Below are 21,318 nucleotides of genomic sequence, written 5' to 3' on the forward strand. Positions count from 1 at the left end.
GATGGATGGATGGATGGATGGATGGACGGATGGACAATAAAGGGTAACTATGTGCATTCTTCGTTTCTCCAAAAATTCACCGATGTCTTGCTTAATGGCTAGATGAACATCGCTTCAACTCCCAAGCCTCTCCTCAGGGGCACCTTCCCTGACAGCTCATTCCATGCATTTGTTACATTTCACCACCAGCCAACTTAATCATTTAATGAAATTGTTTTTTTAAAAGCCAGCGAGGAATTCATTAGCCATATTAGGAATCGAAAAAAATATGCATTCCAATAGAACCTGGCACCCTCTGACAGACGTGATATCACGCTTTTACACAAACACCTTTACACAAAATCCTTTACACTTTGCTTTTTTGACTGCACAAGACTTTTGCACACTACGGATTATTTATTTATTTAAAGAAACATAGTTTTGGGCATTGTAGATAGTTGCTACTGATACTGTGACAGAGATACATCCCCTTACAGCAGTGAGCTTTCCTCCATCCAGGGATGTTACCAGAGGCTCTGGCAATGTGATTGTATCTCTGGTCAGTGGAAAATGTGAATTACTGCAAATGTCTCCTAATCTAACCTCTCGGAAAGATTTTCGTATAGTTTACCTTGACTCACTGCCAAGACTTTTAATCCACATGGGACTGGAGCAATGAAATAAGAGTATAAAGTAAATCCATTATTTTAAGTGATTGTTAATATGCAATTTAATGAATGGGCTATTATATATAGATAGATTGTATCTATATTTATTAACATAAAGGCTAGGGCTATGCCCTATTACCATGAACTGTGGGACAGAAATACAGCAGATTTATATACTTGTTTAGCTTCTTGGCAATGCTTATTTATTTAATTATTTACTTTAATTCCTTTATTAAAATCTCAGTCGTAAGTCAACCAGACAATTAAACCTGAGTTTTACATTCCAAAAGCTCAAAATATAGGGTCAGGGTCATTTAACGGCTTCTCCAATCCAGAATCTGCCAAGTCTGGGAAAACCGAATCTGTTTAGCAATGTAAAATGTACAAGGTCATGTACCAATACATTTATTGGCCTTTAGAATACAGCAGCCCGAACTGGACAGTCTGTCTTCAATGGCAGGCCATCCTCCTGAGGGTCATTGAGACCACTGGACAGTACACTACAGGAAATGGGTAGCCAGTGGGATTTGATGCTGCTGACTGGATGGGCAGCTACACAACAAGGTTTATGAGAAGCAGACTCAGGTGCAGAGCCCTGGGAAAACCAGGAACAGGAACCAGGGCACAGGAACCAGGACACAGGAAGCAGGAAAAGAGGCTTTAATACAAGAACAAAAAAAGCAAGAAAATCACAGCAAACACAACACAAGACGCCGACTGCATGGTTCACCAGCTGGAGAAATCTTGTTAACCAAGAACACATTGATAGATACATTACTTGGGCAAACCAAAACCATGAAAATCGAGACAAGATGCAGGCTCACTAGAACAAGATTAAAACAAGACACAACACCTGGAAAACGCAAAGCCAGTGATGAAACGCTGGCAACCCTGATTAAAACATAGAAATGAAACACTCACAGGTTAAAGCCAGCCCCACACACCTGGAAACTGGACTTCGCTCCAAAAGGAGAACGGAGTCCCCGATTCAGAGACCGATGGAGAGACTGTGCGCCAACTGGACTTGTGTCAATCATGAGCGATTCATTCTTTTTGAATGAATATTTTATGTATACAAAATAATTTTTTGCACTGTACTTTTAGTTCCTTCAAAAAGCATGTCATCGTTCATTTTGCTCAACACTCTGGTTCTTTGGTTCATTGTGTCACTGTCCAGTTTTGCGAACAAGATTCGTGAAGCTGCATGTTACCATTCATTACCGAAACACCCACTCTTTCGTCACCCTCTGATGAAACGATGTACATATATCTGAAAAACTCAGTATGGCTAATATAATTTAATCAGCATTAAGTATAATATAAAACAATACATGAAATATACTGTATAGTGAATAATACATAAAGTATTTCTAAATAGCCTATATAGTTTAAGTAATAAAATATTTATTAATGTTAGCAGAACCAAGGGGGCACGGTGGCTGAGTGGGCAGCACTGTTGCCTCTCACCTCCAGGGTTGGGGGTGAATCCCGCTCATGTTCAGTGTGTGGAGTTTGCATGTCTTCCCTGTGTTGTGTGCGTTTCCCCAGGTATTCGGTTTTTCTTCCACAGTCTGCAGACATGCAGTTAGACTAACTGGTGCCTGTAACTTGCCTGTAGAGAATGCTTGCTCCTCTGCCTTTGGTTGGACTCTGTAATGTGTGTCAGTGAGTGTGTGTAGGTGTCCATGGTGAACCCCAGCCACTCTGCCATCTGCCCCCCGCCCCCCCCACTCATGAACCTGATCAATGGAGCAAAAAAAAAAATCTACAGGGACTGTGTTGGAAGTGAATGAATTATTTAGTCGGACAAATTCAAAAGAATCAATTCACTGAAAAGAATCTCGATTGTCATCTCTCACCCCAAGCTATACTTACTGCTCAGTCTAAGTAAAAATTCATAACTACTCCCAGTTCAGGACATTTTCCATTCCACCATTAAACATAATGCAGGTTTAAGGTCACTTATCTGCAATTTCACCACCTGCTTAACTAATTAATTAACTGACTGATTAATTAATTACATTAATTAGATAAATGACTATGATAGCCTGGCATCCTGTCCAGGATGTACCCCAGCCTTGCCTCCTGTGTTGCCTCTGTGACTCTTTACTTTTCCCACAGTACTTGCTCTAGTCATTAATAAGAGTTAAGTTGTTAATAATGCCTTTTTCCTTAAAGAAACTACAGTGGCCTCAAAATGAATCCCACATACTTTACAATTTTCCAATTTTTCTTTCATGAATCTCTCCTGCCACTCGTATTCTTTGGCATAATCGCGGGCAGACTAATTATCCAAGCCACTGCCCTCATTGACTGTTCAAATATGGAAAGCATTCCATTTTGTTTTAATTGGAGTCTTTTTTTTGTTCACAAAACAGACAGCGTCCAGAGCATCAACATGAAAGACATTCAGCGCTATTCCAGCCAAGTGTTTTTTCTCTTCGCGGAAAAAAATATGCAATAAATTGAATATGCAATAAAATATTCTCCCACTCTACATCCAACTCTTTTATTTCTGTCATTGTTGAACCTAGAATTCTTACAGACACACTTGTCCATTTATAATCAACCTCTAAATGTCAGAAGTTTCTTACTAGTGCAGTGGCTTTTTCTTGGGGGTCTGATTTCATGCAGACGTCTATGTGCTTCCTAATGGTGTCTGTTGCCCATTTTGTCCTCAGTGGCTTTCAAAACCGCTATGCTTGCACCAAAAAGCACCAGCGACATGAGCTGTCATTCTATACTGTCAGTGTCTTCAACATCTAGCCACCACAAACATTGCAAGAAGCTGGTGTCATGTTTAGACACTTTGACACAAGGGTATATTCTGTGGCATTATTTGTATGTCTGCTCAGGAAAAATGCAGAGCATAGCATCAAACTCGTCTGGCAGCTTCTCTTCAGCTTTTAGATGTCAACAATAGGTACCAATCATTCTGCTTGCTTCCTGTTTGCTTTTTATACAGCACCTGACCTCAAGAATAGTTCTTTACAGTCAGAGGTTAAACTACAGTGAATGGTTGTCAAAGAAGCTCATTTGTTCATTTTTGTTTGGTAGAATCTTCACTATCTATCTATCTATCTATCTATTTATCTATCTATCTACTGACCCACTCACCCACCCGTCCATCCATCCATCCATCCATCCATCCATCCTGTATAGCTTAGTGTATGGAGCTTTAACTTTAGTATTCCAGGGTCCTTTTCCAGTCTTGTTCTCTGTCTGTCTTGTTCCCTGTGATGCACTGGCATCCCGTCCATGGTGCTGTCTGTCTTGTTCCCTGTCATTCACTGGCATCCCGTCCAGGGTGCTGTCTGTCTTGTTCCCTGTGATGCACTGGCATCCCATCCATGGTGCTGTCTGTCTTGTTCCCTGTGATGCACTGGCATCCCGTCCATGGTGCTGTCTGTCTTGTTCCCTGTCATGCACTGGCATCCCGTCCAGGGTGCTGTCTGTCTTGTTCCCTGTGATGCACTGGCATCCCGTCCAGGGTGCTGTCTGTCTTGTTCCCTGTCATTCACTGGCATCCCGTCCAGGGTGCTGTCTGTCTTGTTCCCTGTGATGCACTGGCATCCCGTCCATGGTGCTGTCTGTCTTGTTCCCTGTGATGCACTGGCATCCCGTCTAGGGTGCTGTCTGTCTTGTTCCCTGTGATGCACTGGCATCCCGTCCAGGGTGCTGTCTGTCTTGTTCCCTGTGATGCACTGGCATCCCGTCCATGGTGCTGTCTGTCTTGTTCCCTGTGATGCACTGGCATCCCGTCCAGGGTGCTGTCTGTCTTGTTCCCTGTGATGCACTGGCATCCCGTCCATGGTGCTGTCTGTCTTGTTCCCTGTGATGCACTGGCATCCCGTCCATGGTGCTGTCTGTCTTGTTCCCTGTGATGCACTGGCATCCCGTCCAGGGTGCTGTCTGTCTTGTTCCCTGTGATGCACTGGCATCCCGTCCATGGTGCTGTCTGTCTTGTTCCCTGTGATGCACTGGCATCCCGTCCATGGTGCTGTCTGTCTTGTTCCCTGTGATGCACTGGCATCCCGTCCAGGGTGCTGTCTGTCTTGTTCCCTGTGATGCACTGGCATCCCGTCCATGGTGCTGTCTGTCTTGTTCCCTGTGATGCACTGGCATGCCGTCCATGGTGCTGTCTGTCTTGTTCCCTGTGATGGACTGGCATCCCATCCATCCTGGCCTTCCTCTGTAGATGCCTGGCTCTATGCTCACCGGGACTCCATCAGCATTCGATCACCAGCTATGGACAATGTATATAGGCTCATTCCACCTGTCATCGAAATCTGAAGCCTTTTAAGTAGCTCAAAACTTCTTTATTTTTTTTTGCCAAAACAAATTTGTTGTGTTTGCTTTTTAAGATTTTTAGAGCAGAGGCCTTCAGTCATTTTCCTGGCTCGTCTATGTGCATTCCAGTTTTAATTTCAACAGGAATGATCATTAATTAGCTTTAATAGAGCTGTAGACAGAATGAGAGTTGCAGTGAAATTCTTGAAAAACACTGTTAAACCGAGTATGAGGACGAGTGAAATGCTACAAGAATAGAATTGGGGTGTTTCTGAGACTAGTAACAAGGCTGCCAAACTAAAAGGGAAGGAAGGAAAACATACCTAAACTATGACCCTAGAAGTCACAAGACACTTGTTACTGTAAGTCATTCTGCAATGGAGTTTGATAGCCAGATGGGCCAATTACAGGGTAGCAAGGTCACCTCAAAGAGCCTGAGGTACATTTAACAAAAGCAGCATTTTCACAGACGGATTCAACAGTTCAGTAGTTATGAGAGTTAAAAGTATGAATGTAATAATGCCAGATGTCAACAGAGATAAGCCAGCTTTCTTTGTAGTTATAAGTTAAAGAAGCTATAGTGGAATATACCTGTCCCTCCTGTACAAGCTACCTTATAACATGAATTTGAAAGTTACCTTTCCTTTATCTGTAGCCTGCCTATGTTTGGAACAAAATTATCTCCCAGAATCCATTTTGTTTCCTGGCCTGAGGGCGCAAAGCTAAACCTGAGGTGCCTGCATGCTGAGGGCCACTGCGAAGGGGCGGCCGGCGTTTCAGTTCCCAGCCAATCATATGCAGGTTATGGGAGCGGGCAGCCCTAAGGAGGCCAAACGAGAGGGGAATCTCTGCACAGCATCACACGGGTGCCCCCTCCGGCAGACAGGAGGCCAGGGGAAATGGAGCAGCAGCTGTGGAACAGACCAGTAGGGAAAAGTGCTGTATTTAAAGCAGCACAGAACGCTAATAGAATTTAAGATAAAGGGATTATGGGTGGTAAGGTGCTTCTGCTCTGTGCGAGTGTGTATGGAGATCTCACCATATCATCTGGGGTCTGTACGGCTTCTTCTCTCTCATCTCACAGTGCAAAGACAGGCAGCTTGGCGTCTCTAAACTGCCCAGAGAGTGTGACTGAGTATGTGTGTGATGGACTGGAATCCCATCCAGGACGTGACGTCCAGCTGGAGATGAAGGGGGTCTATACATTTTTCCCACTTGTTTTCTCAGAATCTCTTGTCTTATTGTAAGAATGGGCACTAAGTCATTGGTCGAGCAGACAACACTGCCTACTGTTAGGGGGCTCAACGTTCAAATTCCAAAAGCAGGGTGTGTGTGTGTGTGTGTGTGTGTGTGTGCGGGGGGGGGCTGAATGGTTCAGTGAGCTAAGTCTGTGCCTGGGGGTTGGAAGATCACCAGTTGAAGCTCCAGCCTTGGCGGTACAGTCACATGCCCTTAATCCCCAGCTCCGGGTTGGCATATGCTGGCTGATCCTGTGCCACAAGGTGGGGGAAGCAAAGAGAAGAATTCCAGTGCACCTGTACTGCAAATGACAAATTTTTCATTTATCACAGTGCTGCCTGGGATAGACTCCAGGCCCCCTATATAACCCTGACTAGTATAGGTGGTTAGAAGATGGATAGATGGATGAATGGATACATTGAATGTCAGAAACTTTACTGCCAAAGCTGGTGGGAATTAGTGTTGACACAGCTTGCTACTGTTGGGGACACAGTGACAATAAACACTGACCAACTAGGGCCTAAACCGAGAGAAAATAAATACAAGAGACAAGATACACAACAGAGAGGATAAATATGAGATAAATACAGTATTTACAGTAGGGTAGGTTTAGATGCTGAAAACTGACACGGATACAATACGAACCACACACTTCCATACATATTGTGCATAACACACATCACATGTAATACGTCATTATAACGTGCAAATGGATCATCAGGGGTCTGGGTTGGTGCAAATGTTGCATCGTTGTTTGATTTCAAGCCGGGAGAAATCTTCAGGAGTCTCATAGCACTGGGGAAGAAGCTGTTCTTGAAGTGTGTTGTTTTTGTGATGAGTGACCTGAGTCGTTTACCTGAGTGAAGCAAGCGAAACAGATCATGCGCGGAATGTGTATTTTATTACATGTGGTGGTATTTAATCCAGGTGGGTGGGTAAGCATAGCTGCATGGCGAATGGATCGGGGGGGGTGCAGGGCCCTTGCTTGGAGTCTGGAGTGGGGATGGTTTCACAAGGGCGGCATTGAGTGCTAAGCAGACAGCTGACATTTCAGCAGCAGCACTGGAAAAACGCACGTGAGGGAATGGGAGCGTGAGACTTGGCATAGGGTCGAGTTTACTAGGGTTGAAAACAAAACTCTGTTCTTTAAATAGGGACAGAGGAACATCCTCCATAGGTGCCCTGTGTAAAGTAATCTAAACCCGGGGGAAATTCTGAATGTTAATCCAGCATTAATTCTGCTGAAATTTCAGTTTTTGTTCAGTAATTATGTTCGTTTGAAAATATCTTACCTATGGCACTTCAAAAAGAAAAAAATATGGCAAAGGATCATTTACAAAAACAATACTGTTAGCGTATTTCTTATGAAAATGGAGTCCAAAATTAGAATAAGCTATCAAAGTGCGATCCATACATAAACGGTGTTAAATCTATATGAAATAAAAGTGAGTGTCAATATCAAAAGGTATGAAATGTGGCCGTTCTCCTTCGTTCGGCCAGTGAGGGAGCAGATGGCACCAGTATCTATAAAGCTATGCTGGCTTGTATGCCACATGTCTGTGGGTTTCTGTTTGGCAGACAGGTTATAAAACGACCGGAATAATAAATACCCACCACACTCTCAGGCTGTCTCTAGCTAAAAATATGTCCATACTGTTATGTGATGCTTTTAAAAATGAATTCAAAGACATACATGCAAAATTAGTACAACTTTACGGTCATTTTTACAGTTATGTTGTATGTATTGTACATATATATTTTGAGATTTTAACTTATAGGTGTTTTTGGTGATATCAAACCTGACATCTTTAGAACAGTATATGTATACTGGGATAAAAATAATTCCGGAAAGTGTCATTTTATTTATTTGCTTGTTTATTTATTTAGTTATATTTGATGACAACGTCGTTAAACTTTCCTGCTTCTTCCTAACTTTTCTGAGCTGGTCAGCCTTAAAATAATGGCCTCCTCCCTTGCCGTTTCTGCTCTGGGAAGCATCTCGTCAGCACTTTCTGCTGCCATCAAGCGGCTTGGTTTCCTCACAAACAGCTACCACTAAAGCTGAGCGAGAAATGCACCTGCTAACACCCGAGGCAGGTCCTTAGGAGGGGGCGATACGCGCAAATTCTGTTACATGCTCTCATCTCCTGCCAGTTATTGTTCTTTTTATATTCAAAGGTGGTAATCAAGCTCACCCTGAAAGAGTCAGCTAATAACCACAACCCACAGCTCTTGGGAGGATGATGGGAGGATGCTCATTGGATTAAGCCTCTGTGATTGGAAGGTTGCCAGTTTGAATCCCAGGCTCGGCTAGTGGTTGCATTGCCGCTGAGCCTCCAAGCATGACCTCCAGCCATCCCCCTTTGTAAACTGCTCCAGGGACAGATGTCAGATAAATGGCTGAACCTGAGCTCTGACTCCAAGCTTCACTCCTCACCTGTTTGTGTCTCAAAAGTAGAGCAAGATTCCTATGCATTTGTACAAATTGCCTCGACAGTGTCTCTCATGTAGATGTCAGTCTCGCACCAAGCTCGCTATACCAGATAAAATTTTTACTGTCTCTTATTCGAGTTAACTGCACCAGCAGTTGTGTGCATGACAACCACCAATCAGCTCTCATCGTGTTTTCATTTGACGAAAGCTGCTCGATTCCCCGAATTCTTCCAGTATTCAAAAATATAATGGCTGAGACTTCAACTGTGCCAGTTTTTCTGGTTCCGAGGGGATGTGTGATAAAAGGCAGAAAAGCTTTTACGGGAAGGAATGAAAGTTGTTGATCTACCCTAAAGATAGATCCAACCTGCTATTGTATCTATGCCATGTCACCAGATCTGGGTACATTAGCTCAGTTGATAGCATGACAGAGATTAGATGTTCTAGAAGTCTAAAAGTGCTATTCTTGTTTTCAGTTCCCTCCCTATGGACATGGGAGGGAAGAATACCTAGATTTCCATATCGGTAATGACTTGGAAACACATCTGCCCCACAGTATCATTTGTTATCCGGACATTTTCTCTGAATGCAGTTATTTGTTTTTTTAGTAGCAGCACGTAAAATGGGAGCGGGGAATTAAGAAATGAACTCATTTTCATTTAAAAATTACAGTACTGTGCAAAAGACTATCAAAGGCTATCAAAGAAATTATCTCTAAATTATCTGCATGTCGGTGTAAAACAATGACATTATGTCTGTCAAAGTGTGTCAGCTTAGCCATTTCAAAACCTCTCCTAACGTCACCCCAGTATTTGCAGCAGCCCAGTAACAAGCATTTAGTTACTTAACTCATGAATTAATTATATAATTGAGCTGGTGGTGAAATTTAAGAAATACATGGAATGGCTGGGGTGCCTCTGAGGAGAGGTTTGGGAAATGAAGTGGCTAGTTCATCTAGCCATCCAACTGGATATCAGTAACTTTTTGGAGAACAGAAGAATATTTTATTTTTAATTGTGTTACTGTCCGCTCCCATGCAGTATATTCTAATGTTAATTGTAATTTTTTTGTTCTGAGCAAATACATACTTTTTACCCACATAAGTACCCTGAAAGTTGCCTCACACCTCTGGGACCCAGGTTCGAGTCTCTGCCTGGATCACATGCGTGTGGAGTTTGCATGTTCTCCCCATGTCGTCGTGGGGTTTCCTCCGGGTACTCCGGTTTCCCCCCACAGTCCAAAAACATGCTGAGGCTAATTGGAGTTGCTAAATTGCCCGTAGGTGTGCATGTGTGAGTGACTGGTGTGTGAGTGTGCCCTGCGATGGGCTGGCCCCCCATCCTGGGTTGTTTCCTGCCTCGTGCCCATTGCTTCCGGGATAGGCTCCGGACCCCCCGCAACCCAGTAGGATAAGCAGTTTGGAAAATGGATGGATGGATGGATGGATGGAAGTACCCTGAAACATCTGCCTGCCTAAGGCTTCTGCACAGTTCAGCATTGCTAATAATAATATCAAATGTTCTGCTGTATCACATTCATGCCCCAAATCGTAGAGACACACAGACCCTGATGCCTAATCAGCTTTCTTTCATACCCATTTTGTATTTTATTTGGTTTTTCTGTGTAATTGTGTTTGTTAAAGCCCACCCCACTGTCATACATAAATGACATGCCTGTTCTTTCACCCCCTACCGAGTATCTTGCAGGTTTGTTAGCCATCCTCATCTTCCTGAAATCCTTCCCAGCCTTGCTTAACATAGTGCTCCCCCAGAATTTTTCACATTTAAAACATATGAACTTAAAAGGGTGATGAAATAAGGTCCTATTGTTCATCAGCTGTATCTTAAAGTCAAAATATGAGGGAAATCTAGCTTGAGATTGAGTTATAATTATTTAAAGAAAACTTCTTAGTTACTTTAATTTTTAAATTCTAAATAACACAGAAGTCACAAATGTTAGCACCCCGAGGAATTGTTATAAACAAAAGATAAGAAATATTTCATTGTACCAAGTTTCCTTTTTAAGCACACGAGTCTTAAGGGGTATAAGTGTGAGATGAGGTACACGCTGAACTCCCAAATTTAATGAAATTACTATAAAAATAGCTTCATGCTTGAAAACACCAATCTCCAGTATAATTAAGAAATGTAAAACAATTGGTGTTGTTGTGAAACTGCACGGAAGATGATGCAAGTGTACTTTGGCTCCATTTGCAGTGAAGAGGATGATTCAAGAGGGAGAATGTTCTGGAGAACTGCAGGCGATTACAACCTGGGGGCATCAAGCCTCTGAAATGAGAGTTATATACCATCTTTATACCAACAAGCTTGAAAGGCTTGTCAGAAAGCCTATGGAATCATCCCAAGGAACGGAAGAGTTTATTAAATGTCACTGGAATTTTGAATGAAGCATGATCTATGGTCAGATGACTCAAATACCAAGGATGGATCTGCCTCTGAAAGAGGAATGATCACACATAAAAGGCCGTAATCCCTACTGTGAAGGACGGAGGTGGATTTGCAATATTATGGGGCTGTTTTTCTTCCAAAAGCCTGGGGAACCTTCTTAAAATGCATGACATCATTGGCGGATCAAATACCAGGACATTTTACTTCAGGAGCTTGAGTTATAGTTGAATCTCATGGTTGGATATTCACATTTATATTTATATACATATATATTTTTTTCAAAGCAATCACAACATCTTTAACATAGTAAGTGGTGTCACAAATACATCCATCCATTTTCCAAACCACTTATCCTACTGGGTCGCGGGGGTCCGGAGCCTATCCCGGAAGCAATGGGCACGAGGCAGGGAACAACCCAGGATGGGGGGCCAGCCCATCGCAGGGCACACTCACATACCATTCAGTCACACATGCACACCTACGGGCAATTTAGCAAGTTCAATTAGCCTCAGCATGTTTTTGGACTGTGGGGGGAAACCGGAGTACCCGGAGGAAACCCCACGACGATTTGGGGAGAACATGCAAACTCCACACACATGTAACCCAGGCGGAGACTCGAACCCGGATCCCAGAGGTGTGAGGCAACAGTGCTAACCACTGCACCACCATGCCGCCCCAGTCACAAAATAAATGTAAGAAAAATAAAGTTAATTTTCCGTCACTTCTAGCTCACATTACTGTACTTTAGGGTGTCTGTGACTCCGGAACGCACTGTTATCACATTATTCTGCTCTTCATCAGCGTGGCAACAACTGATCTTCCTCAGCTGAAGCCCCCGTGTCTTGCATCTCGAAGGGTCTATTCATTATGACTCTCTTTGCTTTGCTATTGGTCCTTGTCTCCTCAGAAAAATCAAAAATTGTCTTGTTGCAACTCCGTTCGTATTTCTCCATCCAAGCTTTTCGGCTCTAAGCTGGAGCACAACTCAGTGCAGACGTCTGTTCAAGAATTAGGCTGAAAATATATCGGCGCAGACGTCTGTCTTATATAATCTCTGTCATTCCCCATCGCTTTTGGTCTTTTTCCCACATCATGCCCATGTCTGTACTTTTCACGTACTTGTTCCTGTTTTTATGATCTGCTCTCTCTTTTTTCTCCTTCTCCTTTTCTTTCCATTATTCCACTAAAACACCAATACATCTCATCAGAGAAAACTTTCTCAGGAAAAAGCTGCATCTGCCTCAACAGTGTTATTGTTAATATCAGTAGATGCTGGTGACAGTAAACCGCTTGTACTGCTATCGTCCGTTACAGGGATTATATTTTGCTTCACCGTTAAATTTGGAAGATGTTTGTAACTATAAATAACTATTAATTTGACAGCAGGTCCTGCTGTGTCCTGAGAAAATTGTTTGATGTGTAGTGGAATAAAATTGATATTGCCATTGTACTGGTAATAATGACCTGTTTTCCTATACATTATAATCCCATTATGATCCTGAAATTGTTCTGTTTGTGGAGGTCCAGTGATAGTCTTGGGGATTTACCCTGACAGGCTTGCTACTTGATTCTGGAGTATAATGGCATTTGGGGAGGCTGATCATTTCATTTAAAGTGTACACAGATACTATATGTTCTTTTAGTCAGTTTAATACATTTAGAATTAATTTACATTGTTGCAATATCACTAATATGTACTGGAGCATCGATCCTTCCTTTGCAGCATCGGGTTTTCTTCTCCAGCATATATTGTTATTTATTTTAGTCTTGCCTCCTTCTCTGCAGTCTGAAATACTGTCATTGCCACTTTCACCACTGTGATCACCCACAGCCTAATGTAGTTAGTTGACCCCTTAGCTGAGAGCTGTGTGCCTTGGGGCAGGGTTGCCATTTTCAATGTGAAGAAATAAGACACCCCCCCCCGCGCTCCGCACTGGGGTCTCAGATGAAAAAGCAGTAAGATTTTTTTTTTAATCTTACAGATTAAATTTTAAGTTGGTCTGCATACAAAAAAATGCTAAATTGGTTTGAAACAGGACATAGCATTTTATTTGTCATTGAGGGACAATCCCATAAAACAGCGTTTCTCAAACTTATTTGTCCTGGGGACCAGTCATGACCAGGCATAACCGACCCCCCCAACCCCCTGGATGCGTATCCGCATAGATAGATAGACATTATTACTACAGAGAGATATTAGTATTATTATTATTATTTTTATACCTGACCTGATCTGACTGAATTTTGATTGGTGCAGAAGTGAGACTCCGTGGACCGGCAGGAACCTGTGGCCCATAGTTTGAGAAACGCTGCCATAAAATACAGGATGTGTAGCAACTCTAGCCTTGGGTGACCCTGATAGGATCACTTAGCTTTCAACTTAACTGATGTCTGTGAGCTTTCCTGCCCCAAGGCACTATACCATGAGAAGGGGATGGGTGTTACAGTATTGCAAATACATCTTTATTTTGTCAAATGATCCTATTTGTTCTATTATGGCATCGCGTTCATAAATTGTTTAAACAGGGGAATAAAACAGAAAATCCTAAAAAAAGTGGTTGTTAAAAAAAAAAAATTGTAATTGAAAATGAACCACCCAATAGCAGTGCCAATGGAGCTATTTACAGTAGTAGCAGTATGAGTAGGAGCTACTGTAGTAGTAGCAGTTCTAATAGTAGTAATATATAATGTGATTTTCACTGCTTGTCGAACTCCTTTGTTTATATATGCTGTTCATTTTTTCCTTCTTAACAGAAAATGGGTGGCAAGCTAAGCAAAAAAAAGAAGGCTTCCAATGTGAGCGACGACAAGGCCAAGGACAAGAAGGTGGAAGGGTCTTCTGCGGAGGAGGGAGCAGCCCAGGAAGAGAACAAAGGCGAGACCCCTGCGGCTGCCACCACCGACGTGGCCAATGACAAGGCGCAGAAGGAGGCCCAGCCAGCGGCTAACCAGACAGGGAATAAGGAGGATGATGCCCAAGGAAGGAAGGAAGACCAGGCCAAGCCCACGGTCAACGGTGAGCCCAAGGCTGAGGTGACCACTAGCAAAGAGCCCTCTAAGCAGGAGGACAAACCAGCTACCGGCAACCAGGAAGACAAGGCACCACCTGCTGCCGCCAGCAGCCCTGACCCCCCCACTAAGGAGCCTGAGGTGAAGCCCCAAGCTGCTGCACTTTCGGAATCCAAGGCGGAACCAGCCGGCGGAAAAGCGGAGAGCCCCGCGGCACCGGAAGCCAAACCCGAGGCCTCCGCCACCTCCCCGGATGCCAAGGCCACAGAACCGGCAGCACCGACCGTGGCGGCTACTTCTCCGAAGGAAGCTCCAGTGAAAGAGGCAGTGCCAAATTCAACAGCGGCCCCCGAGAGTGCAGCCCTGGAGGCCAACAGCACAGAAGCATCCGCCGCCCTCAAGGATCAAACCGTAGCAGTTAAAGATTAATGCACAATGACTTTCCAAACAAAGTAATTGGGGAAAATATAAGAAAATAGCCAACCCACATTATAGTCATTTGTATTTTTTTGCTGGAACTTTGATACAAGTATCGGTCCTACCATTCCCCCCTCCCTATCCCCCTGCCCTCACCACGGTCTCCCCTACCCCAGTCCCCTGTACCCCAGTCTCCTTTCCAAACCAATCAGGATGTAGCTAGCTTATGACGCTTGTCCTGCGATGCTTATACCATTGCTGTTTCTTTCAGTAAAAAGATACAGAAAGGGAGGAATCCGCTTTTTTTTTTTTTTATCCTTCCCCAAACCTGTTCCTATGCCTTTCTTCTCCAGGGTGCTGTGTTTTCTAATCTACCTGTTGATTTGGTGCTGACACAGTGGAACTGTGCTCTCGCTCTGCGCTATATGCGGTAGCTTGTTCCGTTCTCTTGTTACTACTCCTGCTGTTGCTTTACACATGTACATGCTACATGGGTTTGTTTGGTCATCTGCTGTCCACCGATTTTCTCAAACAGGAGCAGAGCCGAGGTGTTTTTAACTCATCAGTGCCATTCATCCGCCATTTTTATTTGTACTTTTTATTATTATTATTATTATTTACAATCTGGCTTCTCTGCTTTAATCCATTGGTCCAAACCATTGGTTCTCAGTCTTGATGGGGCACAGCAGGATTTCCCAGCTCTCTTCAAACCGCTAACAACCTCAGTACGGCAAGAGAGAGGGCTCAATAGGAGCAACGCTTGGTTTAATGAAGCGCTGAGGCAGTTGGGCACATTGTTAAATATGCACCCGCTGCAGGCCACAGGAACCATGGTTAAAAACCACAGATCGAAGCCCTTTCACGCTACCCCCCCCCCCCCCCCCCCCAAAAACGTTCTTATGTCTGTAAATGTGTTTACCTTGTTGGGTTTCTCTCTCTATCCCTCTTTCTCTCTTGCGAAGAATAAAATGCACGTCTATGGTCGGGTGCCCTTGTAGTCCTGTCTTTTAGTCAAGTGAAAATGGATAAAAGTTTGCATTTGTTGTTCAGTTGTACAGTTGCTATTCATCTATATGCCGTTTCCCAGAGGTGTAAACCAGGAATTCATAAAAAAAAAAGAAATAAATGTCACATATTTAAAAACAAACAAAAAAAAAGCTACGGGACAGTGTTGGTCTGCATTAACTTCATTAATTATACTGTTATAACAAAATGTATTATGTATTCGTTTATCTAACTAAAACTTGATTGTGATTGCTAAACTTCAGTAACTAACAGCGATTCCTAATGATGGGCCTCCCAAGTTCTGCCAATTTATTCAGGCCCATTAAGGAATATAAATTACTATAAAACTAATTTCTTGCCTCATGACTCCTGAAAAAAAAATAAAATAAACTTGGCCGCAAGGAACAAACGCCTTGTTTTTTTGTCGCTTCTCTTTTAATGTTGTACATTTTTTTGTGTTTTCACTTCTGGGTAACTAAATGTGTATCACTGACACTACAACGTCCAGCATTAATACAAAAAAAGTTAATTGTTATACGGATGCATTAAAATTATATGTACTTGCATAAATTGTGGAAAGGTAATAAAATGTAAGTAATGCATAAAAGATTAAAACAATCATGTAATATTGTCTTTATTGTTTAAGGTGGTGAAAGCAAATTAAACTACTGGATGTTTTATCTATAAAAATGTCCTAATTGCAGAACTAAAATACACATCAAACATATTCTATGAATTTGTTTTACGAAATAAGTCAATGCATGCAGAACTCAGGGTTACAATGTTCCAAGTTCTGTCTGTTAGGAATGTAAGAAAAACCGTAAGAACAATAACCAAAGGACGTCAGATTCAGAATTCACTTCATTGGCCAGGTACACCTGCATTTGCTAGGAATTTGTCTTGGCAGCACTGGTATATTAATTCACATGGAATTAATCAGTACATGCAGTGCAACATTCAAAAGTGGGGGGGTTCAGTGGGTAGTAATAAACTACATACGTAATAAAATAATAAGCAGAAATAACTTAAAATAGATTTAAAGGTATGATCAACAGTACAGTATAGAGCCACTAAATCATTATTTGTAAAACGTGCAACTAGATGTGCAAGTTTAACTACTGCCTAAAACCAAGTTCCCAAATAAATACAAATTAATATATAAAAATTATACATTCGGTATAGATTGTCATGATTATGTGCATCAGGATATAGCAGCAGCAAAATATGCAAGGAGCCCAAGAATATGCAGAGAGAATGTGGGCAGAGGTGCAGATTCGTGCAGATATTATGGTAATGAACTCAGGTCTGGTCGGTCAGCATTACTGCCTTTGGAAAGTAGCTGTTTAAGTGGCGTGTCGTTGAAGCTGGGCTGTCTGCAGGCCCTCTTACTATGGAAACCTCTGTCCTCTTTTCTAATAAAGATAAGACACATGAACTGGAATCATCCCGGGGATGAGCTCAGCCATCCCATTTGTCATATACGTGCAAAGGTAGAAATGCAGCTGTGGGGCACTGATCTCACTGACAGCTGGCGCTCATCACAGGATACTAACAGGAACTGAGGAGAGCTGGTTCGGATGCCTTATGAATCTATACCTTTTTATACACAAAGGACATCAACTGGCCAGTGCTGCTTGCAGTCAGGGTGAAGTGACTCCTGGGTGCCTTCGCCCACGTAGCCATTCAAGCTCAGACTCGACTACTGCTTATCGACACTCCTGTCTCTAAAATAAAGGAACGAGTAGCAGTAGTGACTCAGTGGTGGCATTTTACCCCCATGTGCCTGAAGATGTGGATTCTGTTACTATCCTGGCCCATGTATGTGTGTTTCTGCTGCTGTGTCGGTACCGGTTCCCTCCCCCAGCCCATTGTTGTGGCATGAGCTCCGGTGATTCGAGAACATTGGAGGCTGTGCCACACGTATTTCACAATCATTCTGACTCAGCCAATTCAACTCTAGTCACCCCAGGGAACCAGGCAGAAAATAAATATTGCGATGTAAACACGTACAACTGCACAAATACGAAATTTAATAAATGCACAACACAACATCATCTGTTTCCATCTTACATTTCATACATTTATTTTCAGTAATGAAGTACATGAGTTAGATAATTGAACAGAATTACTGAACTGGTGCAGTTTCCAGATGAATAATGCGGTTTATTATGCTCCAGCTTCATCTCTTTGACTGGATCTCCTCTCCTTTGCTTCAGAGTAGCCTGGGCTTTGATTGTACAAACCTGTCAGATGTTCCTTAAATGTGATCCGGGTAAAGATTAGGAAGGACCACATCTGAAGCTAGTGATTTTACCCTTATATGGATCATACTGTACATATCATTCCCATATTTAGAATTCCTGTAGATGAATAGGTCAGAAGATAATGCCATGTGCATTCTTATACGGTGGATGCAGTGTCGGTAACTTTATTATAATAAACTGTCACATACACAAAGGAAATGAATTTCAGAATGTTCATCGCACTGGAAATAAACATTTTACAAAATATGGAAAAAAAATTAATAGAAAGTGCTTCTATCAATTTGATCACTGTGCAATATAACTACTGTATTAGAGCAAGAGGAAACAAATGCTAAAAATGAATTGATATTACAATTAAACAATTATGTTTTACATATTGTCAGTCTAAAGGAGTTTGCAATAATACAGTATTTAATTATAGAAATTATCTAATTCAATAATGTCAATAATAAGCTATGTCCAGAAACAACGCAACAGTTCTTCAGACTGATATTGCCCATTTCCATATTTGTGAGCAAAATGGCAGTCAACTTGTTCAGCTCTATCTGAACACATGTTGGGTGTGAATGAATAATTTATGAAAAACATGGTAATCACTTGTTTTTGATATGAATCTCCTGCAGTGACAGAAATGCTAACAGGAACATGGAATTCTGTAGAAGCATCACAATGCCAACATTTTTCAACAGGGAAAAAAACATATTCCATTGATTAATGCAGGAGATACTGGGATAGGTTGATTTGCTGGGCTACATATTTTAATAACCGTTTTCTTATTGTATAAAATAACATGTGAAGGCATCTTATTATACTTAAATGAACTCTCTACCTGTGCTAACAGTGTCATTGCTTGTTGTTGATGTCAGCTGACTGACAATAATCTGAATTGGGATCTGCGAGTCTGAAACCTCCCACCAGTACCAGCCTGTGTCCTACGAAGGCAAATCCCCTCACTGTCACTTTGAACACGTTATTGTTTCTGTCATCACTAGCATGACATCCAAACTCCCAGGAGTCCCTGATATTGCACCATTTCTTCTGACCGTGAAGGTTTCCATAGCAACACTGTACACTGATGCTTTCACCTTCTGTACCAATAATTTCCTGATCTTTTTTTCACAGCGAGCAAAACATGACTTTGGACCATGTTCTGCAAAAATACTTTATTTGTCTATACAAGAAATTTTACTTCTTTAGAGGTGCTTTATGTCCCTATTTAGCCACAAATCACAAGTCTTTCCTTTCTCATCCAATGGCATGCTATAATACATCCCCTTGGGTGTAATTTGAGGCACAGGTATCTTACCAGCAATAGCTTATGATGAAGCATGTGATCACTTACAATTCCAAAACCATGTGTCTCCAGGCAACACTGGTCCCAACGTCATCATTCACATCAATTATGGTCACACTGGAGATGTTCTGAGCATGGCCATCTGATTGACACTTCAGTCTTCTCCTTAGGGGAATCAACAGATACTCTGTCTGTCAGCCACACTCCACTAAGTTCTGTTGAGGACACCTCAGCTGGTATAGCACAGACCCTTGTTGACAGGCCACAATGGGACCAGAGAGCTGCATTTTGAGGCAAAAAGACAAATGACATCACAGGCAAACACCAATTACACTGGTCTACAAGAAAAAAATTTTTTTTTTTGCTACTGAGAGCTTAATTGTTCCTAGTTAATTTTTTGACGCTGATTTCAGATTTGTAATTGAAATTCAGCTAGTACGTCAGATTGCAGAGATACACATTGCTGATGTTTTAGACAAATTGCCATATCGGCACAATATTACGAGTATGAACTATGTCATACCAAACTTGTGTTAAGGGGTTACTGTGAAAACAGTCATGAACACGCATACAGACAGATGCTACAGCATACATTTATAGCTCTCTTAACTCACAAAAAGTGATGTCAGCATGTTCGAAATGTTTGAGACACTTGCTTTTATGCTTGTACTGTGCATTAGTCTCTCTTTGCAAGAACCAACAGTAGTCTCCCATCATACTGGGATTGAACTTTCCCTGATATCTGCTTTCCATTGTCTTCATATCTTGAAGAAATCTTTCCCCATGCTCATCGCTTACATCGCCAAGATTGGATGGAAAGAAGTCGAGGTGCGGATGCAGGAAGTGCATCTTCAGTGACATTCTGGCACCCATTGCCTGATATGCTGTCTACATGTTCTCCACCAGCGCACAATCCTTGATTTATTCTTCTTTGTAAATCCAGCAATGTTTGCCATACAAACATAACAGTCTGAGTGATGGTATGTTGGTTCACGCCACACCATTGGCACAGCGAATGGCATTTTCTGTCGTTTGCCATTCAGCCACTGTGTTAAACCGGAATAGCAGACAGTGTAGCATACATGAGGTGCCCATGCTTTATTCTGATCGCCAACTTTGCAGCCAAAGTAAGGGTAGTATGCACTTCTAAATCTGCTGGACATATTCTTTCGCTGATCTTGCGCAGTAAATTGTCCGCAGACATAACAGAAGTTATCGGGATGGTTCACACAACCTCGCCTATTCATATTGTCTATCAAAACGTAAGCAAAGGTAAAAAGTAAGCACAATCACGTACATTTGTAAACCAGTAGTATTAGTAGTATATTTAATCAATGAGATGTCCAAAAATGGAATATAATATTACACACACAGTAAAGTACCGACGCTTCACGACAGCGTTAACGACGAAAATGGTATAAACACAAACCGGCGCATAACTTAAAAACGTGACGTGATAGACAAAAACGGTTTTCAGATTTAGAATCAGCATGTCGAATTTTACAAGGTACAGGTGACAGACTTCCAGTATCAAAATGACCGTTGACCAGTGTTATCTCTGTAACATGACTGAATAACTTCTCTCCTGTATGAAGCTTCCTGCGCCTCTCATTGAGCTCTGCATGTGAGGGACTCCAGAGCTGGCTCACCCTGTCAATGTACATGGTCAAGATATTTTAGGAACTTCCATGCTGGGCCTTCATGTTGATTTTCAAGTTGGGTGGAACCCCACCAATAGGCTCACTGGGATCCTGTGCTGCATGGATATATTTGGCACTGTTATTTTCTACTGTACTTCTACTGGAGGCAGTATTCCAGAAGAGAATGTTGGCAAAATTATGCAGCGTTATGAACAATTCCGCCCATCTACTCCAGGGGGCATTATCTCGGAGGACCTTTAGCCCCCAGCTCATTCCACCTTAGTGTGCTAAAAAAGAGCTTGTGTGGGATCCTTCAGACCTACTGCCATCAGGCACTACAACAGCTCCTCCTGAAATGCCACCTCCACCCGTTAGCCATAACCTGTCAGGACAGCATCCCATCTTTGGCACAGTGAAAGTCTGTACCAGTTTTAATTGGACATCAGCTAGTCAATTTTTATTATTGTTTTACTTTTTCTTAACAAGTATTTATTTACTCAGCATTCCATAAAATGCTGTTTCGGACTTTCATTTGTACTTTTTAATTTGTTTGCACTATGTTTACTTGTCTGCATTACCTGTACTGTCTTTGTACTTTTGCTCTTGCGCACTGAATGTATGTTTGTCTGTGTTCTATGTTCCTTGCTGTTATATGCACAGAAATTCCCCCCT

The 21,318-nt window shown here is 42.2% G+C and overlaps 1 protein-coding gene across 1 annotated transcript in view; it reads left to right on the forward strand.

The window, feature by feature from the left end:
* Positions 1–16,066, forward strand: part of LOC125748709 (brain acid soluble protein 1 homolog) — a 30,780-nt gene extending 14,714 nt beyond the window's left edge. Inside the window, exon 2 of the mRNA XM_049025207.1 lies at positions 13,772–16,066. Coding sequence (XP_048881164.1) covers positions 13,775–14,455 — 681 coding nt within the window. The 5' untranslated portion in view covers positions 13,772–13,774 and the 3' untranslated portion in view covers positions 14,456–16,066. The remainder of the gene's footprint in view (positions 1–13,771) is intronic.
* Positions 16,067–21,318: the final 5,252 nt, after the last annotated feature.

Source organism: Brienomyrus brachyistius, chromosome 1 (genome assembly GCF_023856365.1).
Source record: "Brienomyrus brachyistius isolate T26 chromosome 1, BBRACH_0.4, whole genome shotgun sequence".
NCBI classification, from domain to species: domain Eukaryota; kingdom Metazoa; phylum Chordata; class Actinopteri; order Osteoglossiformes; family Mormyridae; genus Brienomyrus; species Brienomyrus brachyistius.